The 25,522-nt window shown below is 44.1% G+C and overlaps 1 protein-coding gene across 8 annotated transcripts in view; it reads right to left on the minus strand.

Moving 5' to 3' along the window:
• Nucleotides 1-10,649: 10,649 nt before the first annotated feature.
• The window catches only part of LOC120057401 (stromal interaction molecule 1-like), an 82,616-nt gene continuing 67,743 nt past the window's right edge, over nt 10,650-25,522 (minus strand). For 5 of the 8 annotated variants that reach the window (XM_039006016.1, XM_039006011.1, XM_039006014.1 and 2 more), the window contains 6 exons: nt 24,724-24,891; nt 18,737-18,837; nt 17,598-17,833; nt 17,131-17,217; nt 14,264-14,327; nt 10,650-11,406 (listed from right to left, as the gene is read on the minus strand). In XM_039006016.1, coding sequence (XP_038861944.1) covers nt 11,004-11,406; nt 14,264-14,327; nt 17,131-17,217; nt 17,598-17,833; nt 18,737-18,837; nt 24,724-24,891 — 1,059 coding nt within the window. In that variant the 3' untranslated portion in view covers nt 10,650-11,003. Of the gene's footprint in view, nt 11,407-14,234; nt 14,328-17,130; nt 17,218-17,597; nt 17,834-18,736; nt 18,838-24,723; nt 24,892-25,522 lie in introns of all 8 variants that reach the window. The other 3 variants (XM_039006017.1, XM_039006015.1, XM_039006018.1) reach the window with 3 other exon arrangements.

Consider the following 25,522-nt stretch of genomic DNA (forward strand, 5'->3'; position numbering starts at 1 on the left):
TACCTTGGTCAGTAATCGTGTCAGACGCTACATTCATTTGTAAGGGAAGAGTAAGGGAACATTTTAACGTTTTCACAGTTTCCCAGAATTTATATGGATTTCCAGTACAGTCAGCTAGAGTGTTAATATAATAATCAGACTTCGCTTTTCAAAGAAGTTTTACACATAGATTTCTCAATTTTCGGAAGGATTGCCAGTCCCGGCCAGAGTCAGTACTTCTAGCCATGGCCCAGGCAATATCTCTATTGCGTATGAACTCAGATAATTCAGGTGTGAACCAAGAATTCAATCTATTTTGACCTCTTCGTTTTTTTAAACAGGGTATGCTTATCTGCAATGTTGTTAAAAACAGTTTTAAAGTGACTTAGAGACAATTCAGAATCCGGTATTGTCACATGCTCTCTCTCTCCGGCGCTCTAGGTCACCATGCTCGGGAGACTCAGCCGGATTGACAGGTTCCCTGATCCCAGGAAATGCCCCTTTGGTCGACGTCCTGCGGCTGAAGCCACGCCTCTGGGAGAGGGTACTGCCATGTGTGCTCCCTCTCCGGCCTCTAGGTCATCAGGCTGCTCATTATCCCGCACACCTGTCACCATCATTACACGCACCAGCGTCTCATGACACTAACCTGGACTCAATCACCTTCCCTATATATGTCACTCACTTTGGTTCCTTCCCCAGGCGTTATTGTTTCTGTTTCATGTCTGTGCGTTGTTCCTGGTTTGTATTGTTTATTTATTAAATCACTCATTCCCTGAACTTCCTTCCAGACTCTCGTCGTTACAGGTATAGCTAAGACACCATTAAGATCACAATGGTAGACGTCATGTAGAAAAACCTTGTTCTCAAAATAGTTTAAAATGTATCCTGATAATAATACATGGTTTTCCCCTATGAGTCCTAACATCTCTAATACAAACAGTAGGACAGTGATCACTAACATCAAGGGAGAAAACACCTCTAGCCACAAATCTCTCTGGAGTATTTGACAAGGTCAATTATTGTTGATTTAGTAGAATCCCTCAGATTTGGACATTTGGGTTTAGTAATCAACTGAGTGAGGTTATTACAAAAACCCTTTAAAAGTCTTGAGTTCCCCAGGACAGGTTAAAGTCACCTATGACCAACATTTCAGAAGTAGAAAAGGAAGATATTTCGTCAGTGCGACTAGTTAACAAACATTTCTTAGCGGAGGGAGGGTGGTAGACTCCCAGAACAGTTACTTTACAATTAGAACCTAGTTGAATACGTAAAGCTATACATTCTAATTGCTTAGGACTGGACAAAGCCTTTAAAAGAAACAGAAAGGTAACTTTTTTGTGTAGATAGAATGGGCAAAGGTGGTGGTGTTGCTATCAGCCCTGAAAACCATCAATAGTAACCTCAGAATCCACAATGTTCTCAGATAACCATGTTTCTGATCAATTACAAATATCTGGATCCGCCTGGTCAGCCCAGATCTTGATGTAGTCCATTTTTGGACTAAAAAGGCTGGGAACATTTAGGCAAATGAATTTCAAACCTTTTCAGGCTTTGAAATCACATGGAGTGTCAACAAACGCCGGGTCATTACTTTCCAACCTATTATTGATAACCAAAGGCTGCATAGCAATGGAAATTAAATTGTCAAAATTGACCCCAATCCGCCCTACATACTGTTGGCATTGAGACGTAATAGTAGTACGCATTACCCGAGACAGCAGCGGCTTCAATTTACAATACAAATTAGTACAAATGCTAGGCAGTATCCTCCTTTCTAGCCATAGCAGGGCTAGCAAAAGAGCATAAGAGTCCATTTCTAAGAGCTGCCTTGTAGTGATTAGATGTGTTCTTCGCTGTCAAATAAGCGTTTAAAACACGTTTGTATCCAGGCTCGCCCTTTCGCCAAGCTACGGAAGCTTCCACAACGAGCCGTCTGTCAACAATGGCTTGTCACAAGACGGTCCGCGTATACAAGACTAGTAAAGGCCCAGTGCACAACTTTTAATTTTTTTATTAAATGTATTTGAGTGTTTACCAGTATTTATAACTTGTCTGATAATTATCTGTACAAAACAGTTAATCTGATAATACTTGTGGAATATAAAACACTTGCTTGGTACACGTTTTCCAGTTTCTTGAAGCACTTTGCAAATGCAACTTATTTCTACGTGAAAATTGAAATGGTCTATTCATTCCTTTTCACTAGATGCTCTTATCTAGAGTAACTGGATACATTTTCATACTGGTCCCCCGCAAGACTTGAACCCACAACCTTAGCATTGCAAGCACCGTGCTCTACCAACTGAGACACAACACACCATCACAAACCACTTGATGTCTCAATGTACTCAATTACTGTATTGTGCATTTTTTTCATCATGGTGATTGAAAGTCTACAGGTGCTAACCTAGATGACCATCCTATCTGCAATACAGTGATGTACATTTGGTTTGTAAGGATGGTCAATTAATACTGCAAAAAAAGTGGTTGTTTTCCATGGTATTTGATTAAGAAAAATATTTCATTTGATGTGGATGTTTTGTTTTTACCCATAACTCCTCTGTTCTCGTCCTCCTAGCCTTCTACACCGTGAACCATCAGATCATCCTCTCCACCCTCTCAGGACTGGTCGTCTCAGGTTGTGCACACTCTATATTGGCCCACCACCTCAAGCTCAACTTCGACAAGATGGAGCTGCTCTTCCTCCCGGGGAAGGCCTGCCCGCTCCAAGACATCTCCATCACGGTTGACAACTTCACAGTGTCTCTGTCCCAGAGTGCGAAGAACCTTGGCACCGTGTCATTCTCTGCACCCTGTTATTCTCTGCAAGCATCAAAGTAGTGACTTACCCTACAAAATGTGGGTGTAAGAAAGGGCATCCTTAATTCCCGCAACTATGCCCTATCCCCTAGAAAATACTACAAAAGTAGTGCACTTTATATGGATTAGGACTCATACCCAGTCATACAGCTGAGTTAAAGGAGAGAAGATACCTATCTGTGTTCATAATCATATTCTCCTTAACAAGTGAATCACACAATCAGAGATTTATATTTATTTGCTTTGCAAAACAAGAGGAAAACAAACTCTCTTCATAGTACTGATTATTCCCAGACAGGAAGTTAGATGAAAAGCCGCCTAGTCATGATACACTCAATAACATGCATACAATAACTATACTGAAACAGAGTGAACAGTGTGTGTGTGTGTGTGTGTGTGTATATGTGTTACAAAGCTTTAGATCACATCTTTATCTACAGGTGGAAACAACCTACAGGGCACAAACGTGTTGAATCAACTTTGTTTCAATGTAATTTGACAACGTATTGTGAAGTGGAATTTGACATCACAATATGTCCTCAACCACAGGATTATGTCATCATGGTAACCACATTTCAACATAAACAAACCATGTAAAAATCTGTTGAATTTGTACCTTTAAAACAACAGATCTTCAACAATCAGAAGAAAACAGTAGGCTTAGCAGCACCTCCTAGTGGAGAATTGATCTATCTACAGCTACTCTTTAGTCTCCAATCAAGGTTTTTAACCAAGCCCAGCCCTGCTTAGCTATGATATCAATCACTGACTATTCTCAATGTGCTATCATGACAATGACTGTAGAACACTCCACTTAAAAATTCAATAGATCCACTGTTGCTTCCAAAGGGTAAGTTTAACAGAGCAAATGAATGATGAAAGGCCTAGGGTTTCAAGCTCTGATTGATTTCAAATGTAATGATATTTAGTGATATTGAGTTGTGTTTGGTTGTCAACGCAGCCAATTATCAACATTTGAAGGAGATGTATCTTCTGCTTGGAAGATTTAAATTGCATTTAAAGTTTGACTTGATTTACTCCTATTCTTGAACTTACTTTTTGGTTGAGATAGAGGTGTGAATCCAATATAATACATGCCACTGGCATTGAGTAAGGCCAGTGTGTCTATGTATGCGGATGACTCAACACTATACACGTCAGTTACTAGAGTGACTGAAATGACTGCAACACTTAACAAAGAGCTGGCAGTTAGTTTCGGAATAGGTAGCAAGGAATAAGCTAGTCCTAAATATTTCCAAAAATAAAAGCATTGTATTTGGGACAAATCATTCACTAAACCCTAAACCTCAACTACATCTCGTAATGAATAATAATGTGGAAATTGATCAAGATGAGGTGACTAAACTGCTTGGAGTAACCCTGGAATGTAAACTGTCATGGTCAAAACATATTGATATAACAGTAGCTAAGATGGGGAGAAGTCTATCCATAATAAAGCGCAGTTCTGCCTTCTTAACAACACTATCAACAAGGCAGGTCTGTGGTTTTGTCGCACCAGTCGTGTGGTCAGGTGCCACAGAGGGACTTGGGAAAATTGCAGTTGGCTCAGAACAGGGGAGCACGGCTGGCCCTTAAAAGTACACAGAGAGCTAACATTAATGACATGCATGTCAATCTCTCATGGCTCAAAGTGGAAGAGAGATTGACTTCCTCATTACTTGTTTTTGTAAGAGGTTTTGATAAGCTGAAAGTACCGAGCTGTCTGTTTAAAATACTAGCACACAGCTCGGACACCCATGCATACCCCACAAGACATGCCACCAGAGGTCTCTTCACAGTCCCCAAGTCCAGAAGAGACTGGTAACTGATGCTAGCAGTAGAATCAGATTTAAAAAGCAGGTAAAAATACATCTACTGTGAAGGGGACTGTGAAGAAACACAAACATAGGCACAGACACATGCATACACACATGATAACATATGCACTATACACACACGTACACATGGCTTTTGCGCTGTAGATCTGTGGTAGTGGAGTATGGGCTTGAGGGCACACACTTAAGTGTGTTGTGAATTCTCTGATGAATGTATTATGTTTTTAAAATTGTATAACTGCCTTAATTTCACCAGACACCAGGAAGAGTAGCTAATGGGGATCCATAATAAATACAAATAACAATCATTAATTTGTAGACAAACTGAAATTAAAGCCAGACTAAGTCCGTGGCACAGATGGAACTATCCAAGCAGAAGATACATTTCCTTCAAGTTTTGATATTTAGTGGCATTGAAAACCGAAAAATTCAATATCACTTTTGAAATACAATAAATAGCCTACTAACCTCTACAGGTATGGTGGGCCCCCCCGGGACGGTTGAGCTAATGTAGGCTAATGCGATTAGCATGAGGTTGTAAGTAACAACATTTCCCAGGACATAGACATATCTGATATTGGTATAAAGTTTAAATTCTTGTTAATCTAACTGCACTGTCCAATTTACAGTAGCTATTACAGTGAAAGAATACCATGCTATTGTTTGAGGAGAGTGCACAGTTATGAACTTGAAAAGGTATTAATAAACCAATTAGGCACATTTGGGCAGTCTTGATTTTAAAAAATTAACAGAAACGAAATGGTTAATTGGATCAGTCTAAAACTTTGCACATACACTGCTGCCATCTAGTGGCCAAAATCTAAATTGTGCCTGGGATGGAATAATAATAATGCCTTTCTCTTGCACTTCAAAGATGATGGTAAAACAAATACAAAAACACACATGGATATTTATTTGTATTATCTTTTACCAGATCTAATGTGTTATATTCTCCTACATTCATTTCACATTTCCACAAACTTCAACGTGTTTCCTTTCAAATGGTATCAAGAATATGCATATCCTTGCTTCAGGTCCTGAGCTACAGGCAGTTAGATTTGGTTATGTCATTTTAGGTGAAATTTGAAAAAAAAGGGTGTGATCCTTGTGGACAAGTTAACAAATTATACACTACATGACCAAAAGTATGTGGACACCTTCTTTTCAAACATCTTATTCCAAAATCATAGGCATTAATATGGAGATGGTCCCCCCTTTGCTGCTATAACAGTCTTTATTCTTCTGGGAAGGCTTTCCACTAGATGTTGGAACATTGCTGCAGGGACATGCTCCATTCAGCCACAAGAGCATTAGTGAGGTTGGGCACTGATGTTGGGCGATTAGGCCTGGCTCGTAGTCGCCATTCCAATTCATCCCAAAGGTGTTCGATAGGGTTGAGGTCAGGGCTCTGTGCAGGCCAGTCAAGTTCTTCCACACCGATCTCCACAAACCATTTCTGTATGGACCTCGCTTTGTGCACAGGGGTATTGTCATGCAAAGGACCTTCCCCAAACTGTTGCCCCAATGTTGGAAGTACAGAATAGTCCAGAATGCCATTCTATGCTCTAGCGTTAAGATTTCCCTTCACTGGAACTAAAGGGCCTAGCCCGAACCATGAAAAACAGCCCCAGACTATTATTATTCTTCCACCAAACTTTACAGTTGGCACTATGCATTGGGGAGGTAGCATTCTCCTGGCATCAGCCAAAGCCTGATTCGTCTGTCGGACTGCCAGATGGGTGAAGCATGATTAATCACCCAGAGAACGCTTTTCCACTGCTCCAGAGTCCAATGGCGGCGAGACTTACACCACTCCAGCCGACGCTTGGCATTGTGCATGGTGATCTTAGGCTTGTGTGCAGCTGCTCGGCCATGGAAACCCATTTCATGAAGCTCCAGATGAACAGTTATTGTGCTGTCGTTGCATCCAGAGGCAGTTTGGAACTCGGTAGTGAGTGTTGTAACTGAGGACAGATGATTTTTAAGCGCTATGCACTTCAGCGGTCCCGTTCTGCGAGCTTGTGTGGCCTACCACTTCGCGGCTGAGCCGTTGTTGCTCCTAGACATTTCCACTTCACAATAACAGCACTTACAGTTGACCGGGGCAGCTCTAGCAGGGCAGAAATTGGACAAACTTGTTGGATAGGTGGCATCCTATGACGGTGCCACGTTGAAAGTCACTCAGATCTTCAGTAAGGCCATTCTACTGCCAATGTTTGCCAATAGAGATTACATGGCTGTGTACTCGATTTTATACACCCGTCAGCAACGGTGTGGTTGAAATAGCCGATTCCACTAATTTGAAGGGCTGTCCACATACTTTTGTATATAGAATGTTGGACTCACGTCTCCAACTCACCCAAAAATAAAAGATAAAGAATGAGGTTAAGTCAGTGGCTCAGATGAAACTATCCAAGCAGTGGATACATCTCCTTTTACATGTTGATGTTTGGTTGAATTATCAAATAGCCTAAAGTTAAGGCTATCTTACAAACTAATTTAACATTCAACTTTAAAATGAGTAACATCCATGGCCACATATTGAGGTTACCGTGACTATAAATGTCTTCTTTTTTTACCCCTTTTTCTCCCCAATTGGTATTGAAGTTTTGTCCCATTGCTGCAACTCCTGTACGGACTCGGGATAGGCGAAGGTCAAGAGCTGTGCACAACACAACCTTGCCAAGCAGCACTGTTTCTTGACAAAATGCTCGCTTAACTCAGAAGCCAGCTGCACCAATGTGTCAGAGGAAACACCGTACACCTGGCGACTGTATATTGCGCCCGGACCGCCACAGGAGTCGCTAGAGCGCGATGGGTCAAGAACAACCCAGCCAGACAAACCTTCCCCTAACCCGGACGACGCTGGGACAATTGTGCACTGCCTCATGCGTCTCCCGGGCGTAGCCGGCTGCGACACAGCCTGGGATCAAACCAGGATCTGTAGTGACGCAGCTAGCCCTGCGATGCAGCCTTAGACCGCTGCGCAACTCGGGAGGCCTCAAAAAATGTATTCTTATGTAATAATATCAAGTGTGCATGTCCAAGATAGCATGCATAGGTCGTTGCAGGTCTGTGGAGATGTTCACAATGGCTGTAACAATCTGTGCAGAATCTCGAACCGCATTTATCACTTGCACTATGTACTTTTAATGTAATATCATCTACAATCTAGGTCATTTGGTTCTGCTATAAGATAAAGCACAGTGATAAAACATTAATCTGTTGTATAAATAAACAGATATCTGGCATTGCATTCCCATTTCAACTTTGCTGTGCATTTTTAAATGGTTAAAAGCGCTGTGATAAACATTTCGCTGACAACTTCGTTGGAATTTGGTTGTGCTTTTAGATGGTTGAAAGCATAGCGACTCCAGGATGCTGGCCTTCTAGGCAGAGTTGCAAAGAAAAAGCCATATCTCAGACTGGCCAATAAAAATAAAAAATTAAGATGGGCAAAAGAATACAGACACTGGACAGATGAACTCTGCCTAGAAGGCCAGCATCCCGGACTCGCCGCTTCACTGTTGACGTTGAGACTGGTGTTTTGGGGGTACTATTGAATGAAGCTGCCAGTTGAGGACATGTGAGGCATCTGTTTCGCAAACTAGACCCTCTAATGTGCTTGTCCTCTTGCTCAGTTGTGCACCGGGGCCTCCCACTCTTTTTATTCTGGTTAGAGACAGTTTGCGCTTTTCTGTGAAGGGAGTAGTACACAGCGTTGTACGAGATCTTCAGTTTCTTGGCAATTTCTCACATGGAATATCCTTCATTTCTCAGAACAAGAATAGACTGACGAGTTTCAGAAGAAAGTTATTTGTTTCTGGCCATTTTGAGCCTGTAATCGAACCCACAAACGCTGATGCTCCAGATACTCAACTAGTCTAAAGAAGGCCCGTTTTATTGCTTCTTTAAATCAGCACAACAGTTTTCAGCTGTGCTAACATACATTGCAAAATTATTTTCTAATGATCAATTAGCCTTTTAAAATGATAAACTTGGATTAGCTAACACAACGTGCCATTGGAACACAGGAGTGATGGTTGCTGATAATGGGCCTCTGTACACCGATGTAGATATTCCATAAAAGAAATCTGCCATTTCCAGCTACAATAGTAATTTACAACATTAACAATGTCGACAATGTATTTCTGATCAATTTGATGTTATTTTAATGGACAAAAAATGTGCTTTTCTTTCAGAAACAAGGACATTTCGAAGTGGCCCCAAACTTTTGAACGGTAGCGTACATCTTTGGCAGGATACATTGGGCCGGTTTCCCAGACATGGATTGAGCCTAAACTTCAACAAAAAGCACCTTAAAAAATTTGGGACACATCTACTCATTCAAGGGTTTTTCTTTATTTTTGCTATTTTCTACATTGTAAAATAATAGTGAAGATATCAAAACTATGAAATAACACATATGGAATCATATAGTTACCAAAAAAGTGTTAAACTAATCAAAATATATGTTATATTTGCAAATCTTCTAAGATTTTGCCTTGACAGCTTTGCACACTCTTGGCATTCTCTCAACTAGCTTCACCTGGAATGCTTTTCCAACAGTCTTGAATAAGTTCCCACATATGCTGAGCACTTGTTGGCTGCTTTTCCTTCACTCTGCAGTAAAACTCATCCCAAACCATCACAATTGGGTTGAGATCGGGTGATTGTGGAGGCCAGGTCATCTGATGCAGCACTCCATCACTCTCCTTCTTGGTCAAATAGCCCTTACACTGCCGGGAGGTGTTTTGGGTCATTGTCCTGTAGAAAAACAAATGATAGTTCCACTAAGCATACACCAGATGGGATGGCGTATCGCTGCAGAATGCTGTGGTAGACATGCTCGTTAAGTGTGCCTTAAATTCTAAATTAATCACTGACAGTGTCACCAGCAAAGCACCATCACACCTCCTCCTCCATGTTTCACGGTGGGAACCACACATGCAGAGATCATCGGTTCACCTACTCTGTGTCTCACAAAGACATGGCGGTTGGAACCAAAAATCATCAGACCAAAGGACAGATTTACACCGGTCTAATGTCCATTGCTCATGTTTCTTGGCCCAAGCAAGTCTCTTCTTCTTATGTGTCCTTTAGTAGTGGTTTCTTTGCAGCAAATCGACCATGAAGGCCTGATTCACGCAGTCTTCTCTGAACAGTTGATGTTGAGATGTGTCTGTTACTTGAAATCTGTGAAGAATTTATTTGGGCTGCAATCTGAGGTGCATTTAACTAAAATAAACTTATGCTCTGCAGCAGAGGTAACTCTGGGTCTTCCTTTCCTGTGGTGGTCCTCATGAGAGCCAGTTTCATCATAGCGCTTGATGGTTTTTGCAACTGTACTTGAGGAAACTTTCAAAGTTCTTGACATTTTCCGAATTGACTGACCTTCATGTTTTAAAGTTATGATTGTCGTTTCTCTTTGCTTATTTGAGCTGTTCTTGCCATAATATGGACTTGGTCTTTTACCAGATAGAGCTATCTTCTGTATACCACCCCTACCTTGTCACAACAAAACTGATAGGCTCAAACAAATTAAGAAGGAAAGAAATTCCACAAATTAACTTTTAACAAGGCACACCTGTTAATTGAAAGGCATTCCTCATGAAGCTGGTTGAGAGAATGCCAAGAGTGTGCAAAGCTGTCATCAAGGCAAAGGGTGGCTTCTTAGAAGAATCTCAAATATAAAATATATTTAGAATTGTTTAACACTTTTTTGGCGTTACTTCATAGGTTTCTTCACTATTATTCTACAATGTAGAAAACAGTAAAAATAAAGAAAAACCCTTGAATGAGTAGGTGTGTCCAAACTTTTGACTGGTATCAACTCCATTCAAATATATAAATATTGAACATATGTGATCTATCTGTACCCACAGCCTCCGGAAAAGTAAAGTACCTAGTACCAAACCCCTTTCAAAACATAAACTAAAAAAAAAAAAACACTTAAGTACCCTTAAAATTAGAAATTACAAAAATAATATCAAATAAAACCTTGCTGGCCTGTATGGTCACAAACAACTTTATAAATAATATCTTTAATTATTGCTGCATTCGCATTTAAAGCTTAAAACATTTCTTCAACATTTCTTTTTCTTTAGTCTATGTAACTTCTTTTTTTGTTTTTAGTCCATGTAACTTATTTATTTTTCTTAAATTCATGTAATTTATTTATGTCTTTAGACCATGTCAATTATTTATTCTTAGTACACGGCCATGTTCTAATATCCATACTAGTTGTAGACCCCTTCGAATGCATGCCCAATACACTGGTTTATTCTAAGTGGTATGCTAGCCTATAGTGTGAACAACGGGAATGTAGCTCTTCCTCTCTGGTGCCTCCCTGTGATTTTACAACGCCTACTTCCTCTTCTTGAAGATCTTGAAGGTGTGTTTCTTGCGCCCGTTGCCCGAGTCGATCTCTTCGCCCGTGAAACAGCTGTCCTCTTCCAGGGGGCTCTTCTTGGCCTGCATGTGGGGGATACGGCTGTCCCCCTTCCCCGACCGCGCATCAGGGTCAAAGGAGGCGGGGCATAGGGAGTGTGTGGAGTAAGCAGGAGCGAGGGTGGGACTTCCTCCGCCGCGGAGCTCCCCGAGACTGGAGCTCTTCTCCAGGCCGTATGACATCATCAAGGGGCTGTCAATGGGAGCCCTGCCCTGCTGGGGGAGGGGCTTTGGTGGGAGGGGCTTAGATATGTAGGTGCGCTGTGATTCGCTCTGGGACAGGAAGAGGGAGGAGTCTGAGTCAGACCGGTTCAGATCCCTGAGGGATGGAGAGAAGAGAATGAGAGAGAGTGAGAGACAGAGCGAGAGTAGGTGAGAGAGGGATAGGGAGAAAGAGAGAGGTTAGGCTGATAAGATACATAAAAGATTGTCAGCAAAAACAAGCTTATAAAAAAGCAACTATCAAAAGCTTTCTACTGCAAATTGAAATCAGATCTTAACACTAGAATCTAGATCTACAGATAAATGCAGTTAGCCGGGGGGGCACGTACAGGATTAAGGGATGGAGAGGGGTGAGGGAGGGGGTAGGTAAAGAGAAAGGGGTGAGGGAAAGGGTAGGTAAAGAGAGAGGGGTGAGGGATAGGGTAGGTAAAGAGAAAGGGGTGAGGGATAGGGTAGGTAAAGAGAAAGGGGTTAGGGTTAGGGTAGGTAAAGAGAAGGGGGTGAGGGTTAGGGTAGGTAAAGAGAAAGGGGTTAGGGTTAGGGTAGGTAAAGAGAAAGGGGTGAGGGATAGGGTAGGTAAAGAGAAAGGGGTGAGGAATGGGGTAGGTAACGAGAAAGGGGTGAGGAATGGGGTAGGTAACGAGAAAGGGGTGAAGAATGGGGTAGGTAACGAGAAAGGGGTGAGGGAGGGGGTAGGTAAAGAGAAAGGGGTGAGGGTTAGGGTAGGTAAAGAGAAAGGGGTGAGGGTTAGGATAGGTAAAGAGAAAGGGGTGAGGGATAGGGTAGGTAAAGAGAAAGGGGTGAGGGTTAGGGTAGGTAAAGAGAAAGGGGTGAGGGTTAGGGTAGGTAAAGAGAAAGGGGTGAGGGTTAGGGTAGGTAAAGAGAAAGGGGTGAGGGTTAGGGTAGGTAAAGAGAAAGGGGTGAGGGATAGGGTAGGTAAAGAGAAAGGGGTGAGGGATAGGGTAGGTAAAGAGAAAGGGGTGAGGAATAGGGTAGGTAAAGAGAAAGGGTGAGGGATAGGGTGGGTAAAGAGAAAGGGGTGAGGGATAGGGTAGGTGGAGAGAAAGGGGTGAGGGTTAGGGTAGGTAAAGAGAAAGGGGTAAGGGATAGGGTAGGTAAAGAGAAAGCGGTGAGGGATAGGGTAGGTAAAGAGAAAGGGGTGAGGGATAGGGTAGGTAAAGAGAAAGGGGTGAGGGATAGGGTAGGTAAAGAGAAAGGGGTGAGGGATAGGGTAGGTAAAGAGAAAGGGGTGAGGGATAGGGTAGGTAAAGAGAAAGGGTGAGGGGAAAGGGGAAGTAAAGGGAGAGGGGTGAGGGATAGGGTAGGTAAAGGGAGAGTGGTGAGGGAAGGGGTAGGTAAAGGGAGAGTGGTGAGGGAAGGGGTAGGTAAAGGGAGAGTGGTGAGGGAAGGGGTAGGTAAAGGGAGAGTGGTGAGGGAAGGGGTAGGTAAAGGGAGAGGGGTGAGGGAAGGGGTAGGTAAAGGGAGAGGGGTGAGGGAAGGGGTAGGTAAAGGGAGAGGGGTGAGGGAAGGGGTAGGTAAAGGGAGAGGGGTGAGGGAAGGGGTAGGTAAAGGGAGAGGGGTGAGGGAAGGGGTAGGTAAAGGGAGAGGGGTGAGGGAAGGGGTAGGTAAAGGGAGAGGGGTGAGGGAAGGGGTAGGTAAAGGGAGAGGGGTGAGGGAAGGGGTAGGTAAAGGGAGAGGGGTGAGGGAAGGGGTAGGTAAAGGGAGAGGGGTGAGGGAAGGGGTAGGTAAAGGGAGAGGGGTGAGGGAAGGGGTAGGTAAAGGGAGAGGGGTGAGGGAAGGGGTAGGTAAAGGGAGAGGGGTGAGGGAAGGGGTAGGTAAAGGGAGAGTGGTGAGGGAAGGGGTAGGTAAAGGGAGAGTGGTGAGGGAAGGGGTAGGTAAAGGGAGAGGGGTGAGGGAAGGGGTAGGTAAAGGGTGAGGGAAGGGGTAGGTAAAGGGAGAGGGGTGAGGGAAGGGGTAGGTAAAGGGAGAGGGGTGAGGGAAGGGGTAGGTAAAGGGAGAGGGGTGAGGGAAGGGGTAGGTAAAGGGAGAGGGGTGAGGGATGGGGAGGTAAAGAGAGGGGGGCAAGGTAAGAAATGGAGAGGGGAGAATAAAGAGAAGGGAAGAGGATGGATGGAGGGCTAGAGGATGAACAAATGAAGTGTGAGACTATACTAGTCCCATGTGGCTCAGTTGGTAGGGCATGGGGGACCAGTATGGAAAATAAGTATGTATGCACTCACTACTGGATGTCGGTCTTGGATAAGAGCGTCTGCTAAATTACTAAAATGTAAAAATATAATGCATATGATCAACTACAGATTCAAAATCTCATAAGAGAGACATATATGAGAAACATGCATGGGTCAAGCCGGCCAGCTCATCCAAGTCCCAAGTCATGCTGAGTGTGTGTGTGTGTGTGTGTGTGTGTGTGTGTGTGTGTGTGTGTGTGTGTGTGTGTGTGTACCCAAAGCTGCAGGAGTCTAAGCGTTGGGACCTGGCTGTGTGTGTGTGTGTGTGTGTGTGTGTGTGTGTGTGTGTGTGTGTGTGTGTGTGTGTACCCAAAGCTGCAGGAGTCTAAGCGTTGGGTTCTGGCTGTGAATGTGTGTGTGTGGGTGTACACAAAGCTGCCAGAGCGTTGTGGACTGGCTGTAGCGCCCCCTGTGGGTGGGAGATCAGACAAAGCCTCCAGAGACTGGAAATGGGAGGAGTGGAAGAGCAGAGTGGAAAAACAAGTGCCTTCAGAGGACGGACGGATGGATGGATGGACGGAGAGGGGGGGACAGCGAGTGGGGAGGGATGGGAGGGGGAGGAAGAGAGAAGGCATAGGAAGGAACTCCAGCTGGCCAATGAAGTGGCTGCGAAACTAGTGAGCGTGTGGCTGGGGTGGGCAGGAAGATTATAGACCACATCCCTTGCCCTGAGTACCTCCGGGTGAGCCCAGCCCCTCTACCAACCTCTGAAAGCCCAGGGCCAGTGAGGGGTCTCCCGGGCGCTGTCGCAGGGGCATCAGGTTGGGAGCTAAAAGGAGGAAAGGAACACAAAAACGTTATACACTGTATACTGCAGACACATGCACACTCATCACAATGATACACAAATACAGTATAATCCTCCACAGAGAGGAATGTGATATAAGGGTATGATACTGTACTGATAAAGCCTGGGAGTGTTTAGACATAATGAAGCTGAGATTGGAGGTGGGAGTGTGCAGAACCAGACTCAACTGCACTGTTGGAAAAATACTAAAGTCCTTAGCACACAGAGTCCCATGTATGTTTGCAGTAAAGTTTGCAGTATTATTTAAAAATGTATATATTTTTTTTTTTAAATCATATTTTTTTCACTCCAAATACAGCCATATACATAAGGACAAAAACGTACAGACGCACACAAACGACTACATCTCATCAGTCCAGACACGCATGCTCACACCCCCATCCAGTGCCCCCATTATTGTTTGCCACTTGGCCTTAAATTGTACCAATTAGTTTTTCTCGGTCACCCATGCTATTTCAATATTTCGATAATAAATCATAACATTTTTCCAATGTGTTAATGATGGCGGATTGTTTGATTTCCATGCTTTAGTATACGTTTTTTCAAGATGAGCGATGAAAAGAGAATCGTCCAGACGATTGGGTATCTCACTACACCCCCATGTGCCATGTCTTGAAATATGCAGACAGACGGAATAAAACTACATTTTACATTGTAATAGTAATACTTCTGACAGCCAACTTCCTAGCTCCGCTCATCGTTTTTGGACTTGATAGCATTCCCAGAAAGCAGGGATTATTGAGTCAATATTAGTTTTACACTTAAGACATGACTGTCATTGTGCTGTAGAATTTATGAATTTTGTCTCTTGAATAATACATTTATTTATACTGGATTAAGCGTACCTTTTCGTTACTGGTAATTTCGTTAGTTATGCTCCAATTTTCCCTCCATCTTGTGCCAACAGTTCCTTTTAAGTATTTTTATTATTTTACATTTTTTTAGGGGGTATGTCAGCTTTAATATTGCAGATACGATTGTAGCTTACATCAATGTCATTGTCTGCCTCATTTCCAATTTCCCATATATTTTTTTGCAAATACAGTATATATATATATTTTTTTTTTCCCCTCCCAAATCTATTTTCCTTTATGATTTCCCCCTAACCCTACCACCCCTCTCCTGTTTGGAGTAAACTAATGGACAACAACACTTAGACTTCTACTTCCAGCTTATACATACTATATACATTTTACGGACACAATGTATTTTACAATAGTCATCTTCTGTTTGTTTTTAATCCCATCCTTCAGCTACCCTCAACCCCCCTCCCATCAATCTCAGAAGACCATCTAGGTGGATTTCTATTTGCCAGACATTTTTAACTGTGCTGTTTCATAAATGTTCTGAACCTATATACATTTTACGGACACGGTATATTTTACATGAGTTATCTTGTTGTTTTTAGTCCCACCATTCAGTTCCTTTTAAGTCTTGGTTCCAATAGTTTCTATTCTTTAAAAAAAAGTTCTTAATATAATGCAAAAATGAAAGTCATTTTGATAGAATTTTTTAAGTCTGTTTCGGCACAGATACTGTAGAGAGTTTCGGCACAGATACTGTATTTACACTGAGTGTACAAAACATTAAGAACACCTGCTCTTTCCATGACACTGACTGACCAGGTGAATCCAGGTGGAAGCTATGATCCCTTTATTGATGTCACTTGTTAAATCTACTTCAATCAGTGTAGATGAAGGGGAGGAGACAGGTTGAAATATGTTTTTTTAAAACCTTGAGACAATTGAGACGTGGATTGTTTGTGTGCCATTCAGAGGGTGAATGGGCAAGACAATATTTAAGTGCCTTTGAATGGGGCATGGTAGTAGGTGCCAGGCGCACCGGTTTGAGTATGTCAAAAACTGCAATGCTGCAGCATTTTTCAGGCTCAACCATTTCCTGTGTGCATCAGAATGGTCCACCCCCCCAAAGGGCATCCAGACAACTTGACACAACTGTGGGAAGCATTGGAGTCAACATGGACCAGCATCCCTGTGGAACGCTTTCGACGCCACGAATTGAGACTGTTCTGATGGCAAACGCAATATTAGTAAGGTGTTCCTAATGTTTTGTACACTCAGTGTATATAGGAAGTGACAGACATGCTAGAAATGATATTTTATCAGGCTTTTTGATGTTCTGAGAAAATAAAGTGTTCTGACTGAAACCCAATGTGCAAATATCCTGGTGTACCAGCCAGAAGATGTGGAGGGACAGAAAAACTGTAGACCTGCAAGTGGAGGTTAGTCAGCAACAGAGGGAGGACAGGAGAGGAGGATAAATAATAAGCACCCCTTTCTGAAGGAAGAGTGAAAAAGGAGTCAGAGTCTTCCAGTTGGACAGAATGTCTGATTTGTAGAGAGATAGGGGGAGAGAGAAGGAGCGAAAGAGAGAGGGCATGTGACGAGTGGATATAGGAGAGTGAAAAAGGAGTAAGAGTCTTCCAGTTGGACAGAATGTCTGATTTGTAGAGAGATAGGGGGAGAGAGGAGAGAAAGAGAGAGGGCATGTGGATATAAAGCGGCAAATTCTTGTCGCTTCCCCACAAGATAAGATCAACCCCCCCCCATCTCCCCGCCTCTCCCCGTCCGGCTCAACCCCACTGCTTCTGAGAGACAGTGGACCATCCACTGGTAGTGGAGCAGAAGGGGTAGTCTGTCTATGTGGGAGAATCCACAGAGGAAAGAGAAAAGGGGGGTTGGAAGGGTACATTAGTAGTGCTTGGTTAGGATTGGCAAGGAGAGTAAAGGAGGGTGGGCCCAACCAGAATACTTCCATGGGGATTGGCTGTCGGAGATGCCGCTCATTGGCCAGAGGTCACTCACTCGCCGGTCCATCTGCCAGGCCGCGTCTGAGGATAGCCAATCACGGGACAGATGATGAATGTGAGGAAACCAACCAATCAGGACAGAATTTGAGGAGATCATCCAATAAGGAGACAGAGTGGTGAGAAGATAGGATACCATAGACCTGGCACAGCAAATCACCAGTACAAATCACTTGTTCAGGAAGAGGTGTTTGATACAATCAACCCTGATACAGGACAGGACAGGAGAGTGGTTAAATAGCACTTTGACAGTTTTGCATTTTGCAGTTAAGGTTAGGATCGAGTGAAGGGAAACTGATCCTCAATCTGTACCACAGGGACACTTCATCCCGGAGCCACTAATACTCTATCTAACACAGAGTGATGTGTCGGTGTGCGGAGAAGCGCAAAGTGATGACACGTACACCGCAGCGTCCCTGGGGACAGCATATTCTCGTCCATGTCGTCTAAATCGTCTGATAGGATTAGGTGCTGCGGGGTGGACGGGTGCAGGCCCAGGAAGGCGGGGTCTAGGTTGAGGGCAGCGGCCAGGGCGGGCAGACCGGGGTTATTGACCAATGGTACGCCTGTAAGAGACTCCAACTGCTGCCAGCGGTGAAGCTTCTCCCTCAGAGCAGCCGTCACCTCACCGAGAGCCTGCCTAGAGAGGGAGGGGGGGTGTGACAGACAAGAGGAGAGAGAAAAATGGAAAGAGCCTCAAGGACTTCAGAGGTGTGTAACCCAACAAGGTAAAGTCACGTGGTCTGTTGGCTGAGCAATTTAAAGTCATTTGGCTGAACAATGTGAAGTCAATTGGCTGAAAAAGGTGAAGTCAGTTTGTAAAGTCATTTGGCTGAACAAGTCAAAGTCTGTTAGCTGAACAAGGTAAAGTCAGTTGGCTGAACAAGGCAAAGTCAGTTGGCTGAACAAGGTAAAGTCAGTTGGCTGAACAACGTATAGTCATCTTGCTGAAAAACGTAACGTCAGTTGGCAGAACAGTCAAGTCAGTTGGCTGAAAAAGGTGAAGTCAGTTTGAAAAGTCGGTTGGCTGAACAAGGTAAAGTCGGTTGGCTAAACGAGGTAAAGTCGGTTGGCTGAACGAGGTAAAGTCGGTTGGCTGAACGAGGTAAAGTCGGTTGGCTGAACGAGGTAAAGTCGGTTGGCTGAACGAGGTAAAGTCGGTTGGCTGAACGAGGTAAAGTCGGTTGGCTGAACGAGGTAAAGTCGGTTGGCTGAACGAGGTAAAGTCGGTTGGCTGAACGAGGTAAAGTCGGTTGGCTGAACGAGGTAAAGTCGGTTGGCTGAACGAGGTAAAGTCGGTTGGCTAAACGAGGTAAAGTCGGTTGGCTAAACGAGGTAAAGTCGGTTGGCTAAACGAGGTAAAGTCGGTTGGCTAAACGAGGTAAAGTCGGTTGGCTAAACGAGGTAAAGTCGGTTGGCTAAACGAGGTAAAGTCGGTTGGCTAAACGAGGTAAAGTCGGTTGGCTAAACGAGGTAAAGTCGGTTGGCTGAACAAGGTAAAGTCGGTTGGCAGAACAAGGTAAAGTCGGTTGACTGAACTTACTTGGCAGTCAGGATCTTGTGATCAACGTCGTCCAGGGAGGAGCTATGAGCCACATGGAACGTCCCAAATAGGGTGCTCCTCTTCTTCTTGATCTTGTCAGCCTATATCATCATCATCAGCACCATCATAATTCACAAAACCACCATCATCAACTTTCTCACCAGGTTCATGTGTGTGTGTGTGTGTGTGTGTGTGTGAGCATGTATGAGTGTGTGTTTCTGTGTATCTGTGTAACTAAATGACTATTGCCCCGTAACGCTCACTTCTGTCATCATGAAGTGCTTTGAGAGGCTAGTTAAGGATCATATCACCTCTACCTTACCTGACACGCTAGACCCACTTCAATTTGCTTATCTCCCAAATAGATCCACAGACGATGCAATCGCCATCGCACTGCACACTGCCCTAACCCATCTGGACAGGAGGAATACCTATGTAAGAATGCTGTTCATTGACTATAGCTCAGCATTCAACACCATAGTACCCTCCAAGCTCATCATTATGCTCGGAGCACTGGGTCTGAACCCGGCCCTGTGCTACTGTGTCCTGGACATCCTGACGGAGGGTCAACAAAACAAAGAAGCTGATGGAAAGGTGGAAAGCTTCAAGTTCCTCGGCGTACATATCACTGACGATCTGAAATGGTCCACCCACACAGACAGTGTGGTAAAGAGGCTGAAGAAATTTGGTTTGGCCCCTAAAACCCTCACAAAATTTTACAGGTGCACAATTGAGAGCATCCTATCTGGCTGTATCACCGCCTGGTACAGCAACTGCACCACCCGCAAATGCAGGGCTCTCCAGAGGGTGATGCAGTCTGCCCAATGCATCACCGTGGGCAAACTACCTGCCCAAACTACCTGCCCTCCAGGACACCTACAGCACCCAAAAAGATCATCAAGGACATCAACCACCTGAGCCACGGCCTGTTCCGCCCGCTATCATCCAGAAGGTGAGGTCAGTACAGGTGCATCAAAACTGGGACCGAGAGACTGAAAAACAGCTTCTACCTCAAGGCCATCAGACTGCTAAACAGCCATCACTAGCTGGCTTCCACACAGTTACGCAACCCTGCACCTTAGAGGCTGCTGCCATATATACATAGACTTGGAATCACTGGTAACTTTAATAATGTAACACTTAATCAAATCAAACTTTGTCACATGTGCCGAATATAACAAGTGTAGACTTTACCTTGAAATGCTTACTTACAAGCACTTAACCAATAGTGCAGTTCAAGAAGAAGAAAATATTTACCAAGTAGACTAAAATAAAAAGTAATAATAAAAGTAACACAATAAGAATAACAATAACGAGGGTATATACAGGGGGCACCGGTACTGAGTCAGTGTACTGGGGTACAGGCTAGTTGAGGTAATCTGTACATGTAGGTGGGGGCGAAGTGACCATGCATAGGTAACAAACAAACAACGAATATACAAAAGGGAGGGGGGGTTCATTTTATGAATTGTTCAGCAGTCTTATGGCTTGGGAGTAGAAGCTGTTGAGGAGCCTTTTGGTTCTAGACTTGGCGCTCCGCTTGCCGTGTGGTAGCAGAGAAAACAGTCTATAATTTGGGTACCTGGAGTCTCTGACAATTTTATGGGCTTTCCTCTGACACCGCCTATTATATAGGTCCTGGATGGCAGGAAGCTTGGCCCCACTGATGCACTGGGCCGTTCGCACTACCCTCTGTAGCGCCTTACGGTCAGATGCCGAGCAGTTGCCATACCTGGCGGTGATGCAACCGGTCAGGATGCTCTTGATTGTGCAGCTATAGAACCTTTTGAGGATCTGGGGACCCATGCCAAATATTTTCAGTCTCCTGAGCGGGAAAAAGTTCTGTCGTGCCCTCTTCACGACTGTCTTGGTGTGTTTGGACCATGATAGTTCGTTGGTGATGTGGACACCAAGGAACTTGAAACTCTCGACCCGCTCCACTACAGCCCTGTTGATGTTAATGGGAGCCTGTTCGGCCCGCCTTTTCCTGTTGGCCACGATCAGCTCCTTTGTCTTGCTCACATTGAGGGCAAGGTTGTTGTCCTGGCACCACATTGCCAGTTCTCTGACCTCCTCCCTATAGGCTGTCTCATCGTTGTCGGTGATCAGGCCTACCACTGTTGTGTCGTCAGCAAACTTAATGATGGTGGAGCCGTGTTTGGCCATGCAGTCGTGGGTGAACAGGGAATACAGGAGGGGACAAAGTACATACCCCTGAGGGGCCCCAGTGTTAAGGATCAGCGTGGCAGACGTGTTGTTGCCTACTCTTACCACCTGGGGGCGGCCCGTCAGGAAGTCCAGTTGCATAGGGAGGTGTTTAGTCCCAGGATCCTTAGCTTATTGATGAGTTTTGAGGGCACTATGGTATTGAACACTGAGCTATAGTCAATTAACAGCATTCTCACATAAGTGTTTATTTTGTCCAGGTGGGAAAGGGCAGTGTGGAGTGCAATAGAGATTGCGCCATCTGTGGATCTGTTGGGGTGGTATGTGAATTGGAGTGGGTCTACGGTGTCCGGGAGGATGCTGTTGATGTGTGCCATGACCAGCCTTTCAAAGCACTTCATGGCTACCAACGTGAGTGCCACGGGCGGTAATCATTTAGGCAGGTAACCTTCACTTCCTTGGGCACAGGGACTATGGTGATCTGCTTGAAACATGTAGGTATTACAGACTCGGTCAGGGAGAGGTTGAAAATGTCAGTGAAGACACTTGACAGTTGGTCCGCGCATGCTTTGAGTACACGTCCTGGTAATCCGTCTGGCCCAGCGGCTTTGTGAATGTTGACCTGTTTAAAGGTCTTGTTCACACCTGCTACCGAGAGCGTTATCACATAGTCATCCAGAACAGCTGGTGCTCTCGTGCATGCATCAGTGTTGCTTACCTCGAAGCGAGCAAAAAATGCATTTAGCTCGTCTGGTATGCTCGCGTCACTGGGCAGCTCGCGTCTGGGTTTCCCTTTGTAGTCCATAATAGGTTTCAAGCCCTGCCACATCCGACGGGCGTCAGAGCCGGTGTAGTAGGATTCAATCTTAATCCTATATTGACGCTTTGTTTGTTTGAAGGTTCGTCTGAGGGCATAGCGGGATTTCTTATAAGCGCCCGGATTAGTGTCCTGCTCCTTGAAAGCGACAGCTCTAGCCTTTAGCTCGATGCGGATGTTGCCTGTAATCCATGGCTTCTGGTTGGGATATGTACGTACAGTCACTGTGGGGACGACGTTATCGATGCACTTATTGATGAAGCCGATGGACTGAGGTGGTGTATTCCTCAATGCCATTGGATGAATCCCGGAACATATTCCAGTCTTTGCTAACAAAACAGTCCTGTAGTGTAGCATCCGCATCATCTGACCACTTCCATATTAAGCGAGTCACTGGTACTTCCTGCTTTAGTTTCTGCTTGTAAGCAGGAATCAGAAGGATATAATTATGGTCAGATTTGCCAAATGGAGGGCGGGGGAGAGCTTTGTATGCATCTCTTTGTGTGGAGTAAAGGTGGTCTAGGATTTTTTTCTTCCCTGGTTGCACATGTGACATGCTGGTAAAAATTTGGTAAAACTGATTCAAGTTTGCCTGCATTAAAGTCACCGGCCACTAGGAGCGCCACTTCTGGGTGAGCATTTTCTTCTTTGCTTATGGCCTTATAGAGTTGGTTGAGAGCGGTCTTAGTGCCAGCTTCATTTTGTGGTGGTAAATAGACGGCTACGAATAATACAGATGAGAACTCTCTTGGTAGATAGTGTGGTCTACAGCTTACTATAAGGTACTCTACCTCAGGCGAGCAATACCTCGAGACTTCTTTAATATTAGACATCGCACACCAGCTGTTATTGACAAAAATACACACACCCCCACCCCTCGTCTTACCAGAGGTAGCGTCTCTGTTCTGCCGGTGCATGGAAAATCCCGCTAGCTCTATATTGTCTGTATCTTTGTTCAGCCACGTCTCGGTGAAACATAAGATGTTAGTTTTTAATGTCCCGTTGGTAGGATAATCTTAATCTCAGGTCCTCCATTTTATTTTCCAATGATTGCACGTTAGCGAGAAGAATGGAAGGCAGTGGGAGTTTACTCGCCGCCTCCGGATTTTCAGAAGGATTCCCGATCTGTGGTCCCTTTTCCAGCGTCTTTTCTTCACACAAAAGGTGTGGATCTGGGCCTGTTCCAGTGAGAGCAGGATATCCTTCTCGTCAGATTCGTTAAAGGAAAAAGTTTCTTCCAGTCCGCGGTGAGTAATCGCTTTTCTGAGGTCCAGAAGTTATTTTTGGTGGTCAGAGACAGTAGCAGCAACATTCTGTACTAGTCACTTTAATAATGTTTACATACTACTTTACTCATCTCATATGTATATACTGTATTCTATTCTACTGTATTTTAGTCAATGCCACTCCGACTTTGCTCAATCAAATTTTTATATATTTCTTAAATCCATTCTTTTACTTTTAGATGTGTGTATTGTTGTGAATTGTTAGATACTACCGCACTGTTCGAGCTAGGAACACAAGCATTTCACTACATCCACAACAACATATGCAAAATACAGTGGCAAGAAAAAGTATGTCAACCCTTTGGAAATACCTGGATTTCTGCATAAATTGGTCATAAAATTTTATCTGATCTTCATCTAGGTCACAACAATAGACAAACACAGTCTGCTTAAACTAATAACACACAAACAATTATACATTTTCATGTCTTTATTGAACACACTGTGTAAACATTCACAGTGCAGGGTGGGGAAAGTGGATTTAATAACTGGTTGACCCTCCTTTGGCAGCAATAACCTGTAGTTATTCTGTAGTTGCGGATCAGACCTGCACAAGAGTCAGGAGGAAATTTGGACCATCCCTCTTTACAAAACTGTTTCACTTCAGCAATATTCTTGAGATGTCTGGTGTGAACTGCTCTCTTGAGGTCATGCCACAGCATCTCAAATCAGGTTGAGGTCAGGACTCTGACTGGGCCACTCCAGAAGGCGTACTTTCTTCTGTTGAAGCCATTCTGTTGTTGATTTACTTCTGTGTTTTGGGTTGTTGTCCTGCTGCATCACCCACCATCTGTTGAGCTTCAATTGGAGGACAGATAGCCTATATTCTCCTGCAAAATGTCTTGATAAACTTGGGAATTAATTTTTCTGTTGATGATAGCAAGCTGTCCAGGCCCTGAGGCAGCAAAGCAGCCCCAAACCATGATGCTCCCTCCACCATACGTTTACAACTGGGATGAGGTTTTGATGTTGGTGTGCTGAGCCTTTTTTTCTCCACACATAGTGTTGTGTGTTCCTTCCAAACAACTCGAATGTAGTTTCATCTGTCCACAGAATATTTTGCCAGTAGCGCCGTGGAACATCCAGGTGCACTTTTGCAAACTTCAGCAATGTTTTTTTGGACAGCAGTGGCTTCTTCCGTGGTGTCCTCCCATGAACACCATTCTTGTTTAGTGTTTCACGTATCGTAGAGTAGTCAACAGAGATGTTAGCATGTTCCAGAGATTTCTGTAAGTCTTTAGCTGACACTCTAGGATTCTTCTTAACCTCATTGAGCGTTCTGCGCTGTGCTCTTGCAGTCATCTTTGCAGGACGGCCACTCATAGGGAGAGTAGCAACAGTGCTGAACTTTCTCCATTTATAGACAATTTGTCTTACTGTGGACTGATGAACATGTTAGATGACTCCTGACTCCAATTAGCTTTTGGAGAAGTCATTAGCCTAGGGGATCACATACTTTTTCCAACCTACACTGTGAATGTTTAAATTGTATTCAATATTGACAAGAAAAATACAATAATGTGTGTGTTATTAGTTTAAGCAGACTATGTTTGTCTATTGTTGTGACTTAGATGAAGATCAGATACAATAGTATGACCAATTTATGTAGAAATCCAAGTAAGTCCAAAGGGTTCACATACTTTTTCTCGCCACTGTTTGTGTATGTGACCAAAATGTTTTGATATGATTTGATTTCTGTATGTATGCGTGTGTCTCACCCCCTCTTTGGCCTGAAGTAGTTGTTTCTCAGCGCTCTGTTTCTTGATGTTGTAGTACTGGACCTCTATCTCGTGGGTCAGCTGCAGCCAGGTCTTAAGGGCATCAGGGGGAGACCAACAGGCCCGAGACTCCAGCTCCCGCTCTGCCTTCTTCAGGGCCATACGCACCTGGATACACACACAAGTATATACACAGGTCTACGCACACACAGACATATGCACACGTGCATGCACACACAAACAAACAGATGGACACACACAGGTATACACCCACACACACCCATGCACGCTCACAGACACACATGTCTATGAGTGTATGTTATGTGTGGGTATGAGTGTGTGTGTGTGTGTGTGTGTGTGTGTGTGTGTGTGTGTGTGTGTGTGTGTGCAGGTGTGTGTAGAGGTGTGTATGCAGGTCAGTGGAGGCTGCTCAGAGGAGGAAGGGAAGGACCATCCTCAGTGAATTTTTTTAAAATAAAAATTGTAAAACATTAAAAAAGTAATTTAGATAAAACTATACTAAATATATTCACGGCACCAAATAATTGATTAAAACACATTGTTTTGCAATGAAGGTCTACAGTAATCCCAACAGCACTTTGTAGGGTAGCACCATGTTGTAGTCGGAGGACAGGTAGTTTCCGTCCTACTCTGGGTACATTGACTTCAATACAAAACCTAGGAGGCTCATGGTTTGGTTCTCACCTCCTTCCATAGACTTACACAGTAATTATGACAACTTCCAGAGGACGTCCTCCAACCTATCAGAGCTCTTGCAGCATGAACTGACATGTCGTCC

Source organism: Salvelinus namaycush, chromosome 12 (genome assembly GCF_016432855.1).
Source record: "Salvelinus namaycush isolate Seneca chromosome 12, SaNama_1.0, whole genome shotgun sequence".
NCBI classification, from domain to species: domain Eukaryota; kingdom Metazoa; phylum Chordata; class Actinopteri; order Salmoniformes; family Salmonidae; genus Salvelinus; species Salvelinus namaycush.